The sequence below is a fragment of the Tribolium madens genome, unplaced genomic scaffold, assembly GCF_015345945.1.
Source record: "Tribolium madens isolate multiple individuals breed KSU strain unplaced genomic scaffold, Tmad_KSU_1.1 Scaffold_71;HRSCAF=194;Tcas5.2_LG6, whole genome shotgun sequence".
NCBI classification, from domain to species: domain Eukaryota; kingdom Metazoa; phylum Arthropoda; class Insecta; order Coleoptera; family Tenebrionidae; genus Tribolium; species Tribolium madens.
In genome coordinates, this window is record NW_025401041.1 from 8693377 (window position 1) to 8702185 (window position 8809).

The 8809-nt window shown below is 35.6% G+C and overlaps 4 protein-coding genes across 4 annotated transcripts in view; all 4 read left to right on the plus strand.

Annotated features, from left to right (window-relative positions):
• LOC123009179 overlaps positions 1-8809 on the plus strand; it is a 26066-nt gene that overhangs the window by 5825 nt on the left and 11432 nt on the right. The window contains exons 11-23 of the mRNA XM_044405306.1: positions 82-437; positions 487-608; positions 645-1374; positions 2975-3105; positions 3162-3660; positions 3712-3830; positions 5286-5396; positions 5439-5814; positions 5859-6016; positions 6098-6192; positions 6236-7056; positions 7102-8250; positions 8298-8766. Of these exons, the coding sequence (XP_044261241.1) occupies positions 82-437; positions 487-608; positions 645-1374; positions 2975-3105; positions 3162-3660; positions 3712-3830; positions 5286-5396; positions 5439-5814; positions 5859-6016; positions 6098-6192; positions 6236-7056; positions 7102-8250; positions 8298-8766 (5136 nt within the window). The remainder of the gene's footprint in view (positions 1-81; positions 438-486; positions 609-644; positions 1375-2974; positions 3106-3161; positions 3661-3711; positions 3831-5285; positions 5397-5438; positions 5815-5858; positions 6017-6097; positions 6193-6235; positions 7057-7101; positions 8251-8297; positions 8767-8809) is intronic.
• On the plus strand, positions 9-1378 carry LOC123008441 (fatty acid synthase-like). The gene is made up of 2 exons (XM_044404235.1): positions 9-437; positions 487-1378. Exons 1-2 carry the CDS (start codon positions 100-102, stop codon positions 1376-1378), a joined length of 1230 nt encoding a protein of 409 aa, XP_044260170.1. The 5' UTR covers positions 9-99.
• The window catches only part of LOC123008442 (fatty acid synthase-like), a 12418-nt gene continuing 3621 nt past the window's right edge, over positions 13-8809 (plus strand). Inside the window, exon 1 of the mRNA XM_044404237.1 lies at positions 13-81. The gene's annotated coding sequence lies outside the window, so the exon portion shown is untranslated. The remainder of the gene's footprint in view (positions 82-8809) is intronic.
• Positions 2985-3943, plus strand: LOC123008444 (acyl-CoA Delta-9 desaturase-like). Its single transcript, XM_044404239.1, has 3 exons — positions 2985-3105; positions 3141-3660; positions 3712-3943. Exons 1-3 carry the CDS (start codon positions 2985-2987, stop codon positions 3941-3943), a joined length of 873 nt encoding a protein of 290 aa, XP_044260174.1.

Here is an 8809-nt window from a genome sequence, read left to right on the forward strand (position 1 = left end):
TTCCCCGCTTTGGCCATCCAATGGGGAGCAATCGGAGATGTGAGTTTCCCCTTTTCTGAATTCATCTAAATCAAGTTTTAGGTCGGTTTAGTTGCAAAAATGCAGAAAGATAACAAGGAATTAGTGATCGGTGGTACTCTTCAACAGAAAATTTCAAGCTGTCTCAACGTCTTGGACCGATTTTTGAACCAAGAAAACCCAGTAGTTTCCTCAATGGTGGTAGCAGAAAAACGCGATAGGAGACTCGGGAGTGGCAGTGCGGTCGATGTTGTTGCCACTATTTTAGGAATCAAAGATTTGAAAACCATCAGTCACCACTCGACTTTAGCCGAACTTGGAATGGATTCAATGATGAGTACCGAAGTTATGCAAATCCTCGAAAAAGATTTCGAAATTTTCATCTCAGCCAAAGAAATCAGAAATTTAACCTTCACCAAGTAACTCAAAAAACACACCAAAACCGAAATCTCATTCCTTCTATTCTAGATTAAAAGAAATGGGCAAAACTCTATCAAACCAAGAACAAAACAAAAAATTATCACAAGGAACCAAAACTTTAATCAATTATATACCCGAAGCTTGTGACGAAACCATCGTAGAAATCCCAAGTTTGGGCTCAAAAACACTCATTTTTGTATTCCCAGGGATCGAAGGTGTGCTAAAATTACTCGATCCCGTAACCAGTAACTTGAAATCCCGACTTTTGGGAATCCAATACTCTTACAAAAACCCCGAAAGTACCATCCGTGAAACAGCACTTAAAATTCTACCATTTATTGAGCACCAACTACCCGAGAAGAAATTCAATTTTCTTGGGTACTCATTTGGGGCTTTGGTGGCGCTAGAAATCGCCCAAATGCTTGAAACGAAGGGCTTTATCGGGAAAATTGTTCTAATTGATGGTTCCCCTCACTACACCAAAGAATCGATCTTGCATTTTGCTCCAGGAGAAACCGAAGCTGAGATCGAGACAATGCTTCTTTATAATATTCTAGGAACGGTACTACCAATCGAAATACTGGAAAAATCCAAAACTGATTTAATTAAATGTTCAAATTTTGATGAACGGATCAATAAAGCCCGTGCTTTGATTCCTGAAGAGTTGACAGATAAGCAAAAATTGGAAAAACAAGCAGCTGTCACACTCCAACAAAGATTTAAATCAATTCGTTGTTACACTTTTAGTGGGAAAAAAATCAAATCTTTTGTCAAGTTGTACAAACCGGAGATTCCCCTAGTCAGTGGTGTGGATGATGATTACAAGTTGGCACAACTGTGTGACAATCAAATTGAAATTATGACAGTTGGAGGCGATCATATGACTATGCTACAACAAAGCGAACTAATTAATGACTTGAATAAAATTTTTGAAGAGTAATTTGGGTTTTATTTCGGTATTTGGTACCACTTTAATGACTTGACTACAATTAAAAATCAATTGTGTGGTACTAAGACTAGAAATTTTGGTTTTATTTCTACTTTCTCAAAGTGGTACTTTTCATTGTTTTATTGAAGTAACCTTTAAAACTTAAATGTTTTTTTTGGTACCACTCAAACCGCAAATTTTTGTGGTACTACTTAAAATAATCGATTCAGAAAACATCATGGTACCATTTTACAAAAATTATTTGAAATTAAAGTACCACAGTACTGCCAAAATTTTGAAAAAAGTGTTGTTTTAGCGTCACATTAATTTAATTTTAAAGTTTTTTAATAAATAATAATAATAAAACAGTTTATGTATTATTTGGTATTTGATTTTTGAAGAGTAATTTGGGTTTTATTTCTCAATTTGGTACTGCTCTAATGACTTGACTACAATTTGGTCATACTTTCAAATGCGGTACCACACTCAAAAAATTGTGTGGTACTAAGACTAGAAATTTTGGTTTTATTTCTACTTTCTGAAAGTGGTACTTTTCATTTTTTTATTGAAATACCCTTTAAAACTTAAATGATTTTTTGGTACCACTCAATCCGCAAATTTTTGTGGTACTATTTTAAATATTCGATCTAGAAAACATCATGGCACCATTTAACAAAAATTATTTGGTATAACAGTTCCGCAGTACTGCCAAAATTTTGAAAAAAGTGTTGTAATAACGTCACATTTATTTAATTATAAAGTTTTTAAATAAATAATAATAACAAAACAGTTTATGTATTACATATTTGGTATTTGGTTTTTAAAGAGTAATTTGGATTTTATTTCTCTATTTGGTACCACTTTAATGACTTTACTACAATTTGTCCATACTTTCAAATGCGGTACCACACTCAAAATCAATTGTGTGGTACTAAGACTAAAAATTTTGGTTTTATGTCTACTTTCTCAAACTGGTACTTTTCATTTTTTTATTGAAGTACCCTTTAAAACTTAAATGATTTTTGGTACCACTCAATCCGCACATTTTTGTGGTACCACTTTAAATAATCGATTCAGAAAACATCATGGTACCATTTTACAAAAAATATTTGATATAATAGTACCGCAGTACTGCCAAAATTTTGAAAAAAGTGTTGTAATAGCGTCACATTTATTTCATTGTAAAAATTGAAAAAATATTAATAACAAAGTAGTTTATGTATTATTTGGTACTGCATGGTAATATACAATAAAGGGTACTATTTTAATGACTTTTTACTACAATTTGGTCGTACTTTCAAATGCGGTACTTCCACACTCGTTCTAAGACTACAAATTTTGGTTTTATTTCTACTTTCTCAAAGTGGTACTTTTCGAAAAACTTACGTCATTTTTTTATTTCAATGTTTTTTTGATACTTAGATCTTCTTGTTTTTCATGAAATAAATCTTTTGTTGGTACTAGAAATACTTCTTAAAACTTGTAATTGTTGGTAAGTATCTCAAAGTAATTGAAGAGTAATTTTGGTTGTATTCAAGGTAAAAAAAATGCGTGTCTTGCTAAATTAAACAATCTTTATAACCATCGCTACTCATGTCCCATCACCAGTCCCATCGCAATGTTTCAAACACCCATCGTCTGGCCCAATGTGGTACTTTTCACCCTTTATCATATTATAGCCCTTCAAGGGTTGTACTACATTGCAACTTTGAAAACTAACTTGAGAACTTTAATTTGGGGTAAGTACCACCAAAACTGGTGTTAACCCTCGTAGCCTTCTTGGTTTTGGTTTTAGCCGGACAAGGGATCACGTCTGGGGTTCACCGTTTATGGGCCCATAAGTCATACAAAGCTAAACTTCCTCTCCGACTTTTTCTATGTCTATGTCAGACCATAAGTTTCCAAAACTCGATTTATGAATGGGCACGTGACCACCGCGCCCATCACAAGTTTAGTGACACCGATGCTGATCCACATAACATCAACCGTGGATTTTTTTTCGCCCATATGGGTTGGTTACTAGTACGCAAACACCCACAAGTTAAAATAAAGGGTCAATTGATTGATTTGAGTGATTTAGAAAGTGATTCAGTGGTACAATTCCAGAGAAAGTACTACCATGTTTTAGCCCCGATTTGTTGTTTTGTGGTACCGACAATTGTACCATGGTACTTGTGGGAGGAAAATTTTTATACAAGTTTTTGTGTTTGTATGTTGAGATATTTGATGAGTCTCCATTTTACTTGGTTGGTCAATAGTGCGGCCCATATGTGGGGGTATAAACCCTACGATAGGTTAGTACCATTGGTACTAATTTCCCGAAAATGATTTTCCCAAAATTGTAGGTCGATTAAACCATCTGAAAATCGTGTCGTTGCAAAGTTAACCATGGGTGAAGGTTGGCACAATTACCATCATACTTTCCCATGGGATTATAAAGCTGCGGAATTAGACACTTACAATGGTAATTTAAGTACTGCCTTCATTGACTTAATGGCACAATTGGGATGGGCATATGATTTGAAAACGGTACCATTGGATGTAGTCAGGAAGCGGGCTTTGAGGACTGGGCAATAATTTTTGTAGTACCAATAGTACCAAATAAAAAGTATAACAAAAAGTGTTCATTTGTTTCCCCAAAATTTTGGTAGTACCATCTCACAGATTTAAACAAAACGCACAAATAAGCGGGTTTTGAAGAGTGAGCAATATTGTATAGTACCATGCAGTACCAAATAATACATAAACTAATAGGGGATAATAATAAATCAAAATCTTTCTCAGACTTTTTTTCTTTTTTTTTGCCTGAGAAAGATTTTAATTTATTATCATCCCCTATTATAATAAGACACAGGAACATGGTCATAACCAACAATAATACATAAACTTTGTTATTATTATTTATTCAATTTTTACAATGAAATAAATATGACGCTATTATAACACTTTGTTCAAAATTTTGGCAGTACCGCGGTACTTTTATATCAAATAATTCATGTGAAATGGTACCATGATGGTTTCTGAATTGATTATTTAAAGTAGTACCACAAAAATTTGCAGATGGAGTGGTACCAAAAAAAACATTTAAGTTTTAAAGTGTGTAATATAAAAAGTACCACTTTTGAGAAAATAGAAATAAAACCAAAATTTCTAGTCTTAGAACCACACAATTGATTGTGAATGTGGTACCGCATTTAAAAGTATAACCAAATTGTAGTCAAGTCATTAAAGTGGTACCAAATAGAGAAATACCAAATATCTCTTTAAAAACCAAATACCAAAGTATACATAAACTGTTTTGTTATTATTATTTATTTATTTATTACAATAAAATAAATGTGACGCTATTACAACACTTTTTTCAAAATTTTGGCACTACTGCGGAACTGTTATACCAAATAATTTTTGTAAAATGGTACCATAATGATTTCCGAATCGATTATTTAAAGTAGTACCACACAAATTTGCGGATTGTGTGGTACCACCTTTAAAAAGCTCTCGTCATTTCCTGTCTATTGAAACAAATTTCCTGTCAATGCGACTTCTACATCCTGAGTAAATTACAAAATTAAAATTTTTGGTACTTTGAAATGGTTTTTTGTGGATTTCTCAAAAACTATAAGTCGCACCGTAAAAACGAAAACATTTTTGGAATTCCCGTAAGATTTTATGTCTATTTTTGGCAAATTTTTCCAAAAAATTTTGTTTTTTTGGGTTGGTTTGTGCACACAGATTTAGTAAAAACCTCATAAAACTTGTATTTATTGTGATTTTGCTCAAAAAAACGTCAGTAATATCTGATTGTAATCAAAAATTTTACGTCAGAGTAAATTTAGCAATTGAAATTTGCCTAGTATGATATAACGTGACAATTCAGCATAAAACACAAAAGAATTGAATAATTTCCGTATATAAATAGCTTTGGTAAACATTTTCCATCCAATTACGATGCAAACCCAAAGCAGTGAGAATTTCAAATACGGCCAATGGCTTTCATCACCCCCTCAGGGCGAGGAAGTCGTCATAACAGGTAAAAAAATCCCTTTTTTTACTTGTACTGACCCCAAAATAGGTATTTCTGGACGATTCCCGGCCAGTCGCAACCTGGAAGAGTTCCGAAACAACATCTACAATAAAAAGGACATGATTTCCAAAGCGGACAAACGTTGGATTTGCAAAAATGAGGAAATCCCTAAAGAGGCAGGGATTATCCCCGATCTTACCCTTATCGATGCTGGATCATTTGGGATTCAATACGAACAAACAAAAAACCTAGATCCGGTTTTAGGGAATTTCCTCGAAGTGGCAATTGAGGCGATTTTGGACGCTGGGATGAATCCCAAAGATTTGGAAGGGAGTAAAACTGGGGTGTTTGTGGGGTATTCATGGTCGGAAACTGAGGCCATTTTAGGGGATAATACCGAAAAGAATCGAAGATATTTGACTAGGTATTGGGTTTTTTTCTTAATTTTGACTAATTTTGAGGTTTAAGTTGCATGAGGAGTTTTATACCGAACAGATTGAGTTATTTTTTGAAATTGAAAGGACCAAGTGTTATTATTGATACAGCTTGTAGTAGTTCACTTAATGCCCTAGAACTTGCTTTCAAGGCTATAAGAAGTGGGCAATGTGAAAATGCCCTAGTTGGAGGTTGTAATCTTCTTTTAAACCCAAATTTGACACTCCAATTTGCCCGTTTTGGTGTTTTGAGTAAGTTTTGTCGTTGCAAAGTGTTTGATCAAGATGCCAGTGGTTACGTGAGGAGTGAAACAGTTGCTTGTATCGTCCTCCAAAAATCGAAAAATGCCAAAAGAATCTATTCTCAAGTAAGTCCCCTCAAAAAATGATTTTTTTCTAATAAAATTTTAGATAATTCATGGTAAAGTCAACAGTGATGGTTTCAAAGAGGAAGGAATACATTTCCCCTCAATGACGATGCAAACCAAACTCCTCGAAGAAGTTTTGCTCGAAAGTGGAGTTTCATCGTCTCAATTCTCCTACTTGGAGATGCACGGGACTGGTACCAAAGTTGGCGATGTTGTGGAAGTTACAGCTTTGGACAATGCCCTTTTACGAACCAAAACTTTACTAATCGGTTCGGTTAAGTCGAATTTAGGGCATGCTGAACCCGGTTCTGGTATGGCATCGATCATCAAAGCAATCCTAGCGATGGAGGAAGACCAAGTTGCACCAAACATCAACCTCAAAACGGTTAAACCGGATTTGGTACCAATCTATGAGAAAAAATTTCAAGTTGTAACCGATGTAACTCCACTTCCTGCCACTCAAAATTACTACATTGGAGTCAACAATTTTGGTTTTGGAGGAAACAACTGTCATGTTATCCTCAAATCGATGACCAAGAAGAGGAAATTTCCAGATTTTGATTTTCCACGACTTGTTTGTGTCAGTGGTAGAACTGAGGAAGCGGTTAGAGTGATTTTGAGTGGTACCAAATACAATCCCGAGTTGTTCACATTGTTTGAGCAAATTTTCTACAAACCAATTTCGAGTCATTTGTACCGGGGATTTGGCATTTTCACCAAAAGTGGTACCAAAGAAGTGGCATTTGAACCAATTGTGGACAAGTCAGTGCAATTTTGCATCAATTTTGGGAAATTCGAAATATCATACACGAAACTTGCAGACTACTTTATGAATTTCCCAGTTTTCAAGAAAACTTTTCTATTGTAAGTACCAAAATTGGTTGGTAGTACCCTATTCGTAAATTTCAGGGTTAATGACTTAATTTCGGGTCAGAATGGTCCAATTCTGGGTCAAATTTCCTTCGGTCTTGGTCTCATCGAAACTGTCAAGGATTTGGGTCTGGAACCCGTGGCCACTTGGGATAATTCAGTGGGGAAACTCCTTTCTGGGTACTTGGAGGGGAGTTTGACCATCAAGGAGGTTATCGAAGGGTCCACCAATGGTATTTTCCCAATTTTGAAAAACCCGAAATTGGAACGTTACTTGAAACACTTGGAATTGAATCGAAACGTTCCATTTGGTCGAAATTCGGTGGTTTTGGACGTTTCAGATTCCGGTTTGGGTCAGAACCCTGATGGGTTTTTATCGATTTTGGGCCGTTTGTACCTACAAGGGTACGATTTAGACCTGCGTGGGTTGTACCCAAAAGTCGAGTTTCCGGTCAGTCGGGGTACCCCGATGATTTCGCCGTTGGTCAAGTGGTATCAGAAATCCTTCTATAGTACCATCTATGGAGATGTCAAATCTGGGTTGGATTATAACTGGGTTATGGATGAAACTACCACTTATTTAGACGGTCATGTGATCGATGGGCGAAATTTGTTCCCAGCAACTGGATATTTGAACATAGTTTGGGAGTATTTAGCCAAACAGTTATCAATGACTACTGATTATCTCCCAGTGGTTTTTGAAAATTGCAAATTTGTAAGAGCGACAACAATTAGTGATAATTTCCTCTCCTTCTCAGTTTCGGTTCAAAAAAATGGAGATTTTGAAGTGATGGCCAATGAGAGTGTTGTTGTCACAGGACGTGTGTCCATTCCTGAAACAGTCAATTTGACTAATTTGCCTCGTTTGGACTTGGAAAATGATCCAAAAATGGTTTTGGACGAGTCTGAAATTTACAAAGAGTTGCATTTGCGTGGTTATAATTACACAGGATTGTTCAAAGGAATTGTTAAATGTAATGTTGATGGTTCTGCTGGGTTAATTCGATGGGAGAATAATTGGGTCAGTTTTATGGATAAAATGCTCCAAATGAAAATCCTTGAAATGGATTCGAGACTTTTGTATGTCCCAATTGGGATCAGGAAAATTTTAATTGATCCTAGAAAACATTTAGAGGAGCAAGGACCAGTTATGAGAGTTTCATCATACCGGGATTGCAACGTTTTAAAGTACTTAACTCATTTTTTTTTTCGATTTTGTTTAAGTGATTTTTTAGATGTGGTGGAATTGAAATTAGTGGACTTGAAGCAAGTCCAATTTCGCGTCGCAAAGCGACTCTCGAGCCGGTCCTGGAAACAAATATTTTCATCCCTAATGATTTTAGCACGGATTTGAGTCAATCAATCCGGATTAACACCCAAATCATCCTCGAGGAATCCCTTGATAATAATTTTAAAGCGTTAGAACTTCATGACGAATCTTCTCTTGATTCATTTGTGATGCCTTTGGTGTTCAATGCCCTTGAAGATATCCCTTTGGTGCAACCAAATTTGGTTATTTCGACCAAAAAAGAGATCGAGGAAATCCCCGGTGTGAAAATCGAAGATCACGCACTTTCCCCTTCGAGCAATTTTCTTCTAATTGTTGGGTCAAAATTACTCCAAAGTGCGACTGTTCTTAATCAAGTTTTGGCTGCTTTGAGTCCCAATGGGTTTGTTTTGAGTCGCGAAAATTTGGACTACGTGGTGGAAAATTCCGAGAAAATTACAATTCTGACCCAACATTGCA

Excerpts from the sequence above, each read along its gene's own strand:
- LOC123008444 (XM_044404239.1), top strand. The coding sequence starts at position 2,985 with ATGTTTCAAACACCCATCGTCTGGCCCAATGTGGTACTTTTCACCCTT. Across the intron at positions 3,106-3,140 it reads CTTGAGAACTTTAATTTGGG|CCTTCTTGGTTTTGGTTTTA; the intron begins GTAAGTACCACC and ends TAACCCTCGTAG. Across the intron at positions 3,661-3,711 it reads GGGTATAAACCCTACGATAG|GTCGATTAAACCATCTGAAA; the intron begins GTTAGTACCATT and ends CCAAAATTGTAG.
- LOC123008441 (XM_044404235.1), top strand. The coding sequence starts at position 100 with ATGCAGAAAGATAACAAGGAATTAGTGATCGGTGGTACTCTTCAACAG. Across the intron at positions 438-486 it reads AGAAATTTAACCTTCACCAA|ATTAAAAGAAATGGGCAAAA; the intron begins GTAACTCAAAAA and ends CTTCTATTCTAG.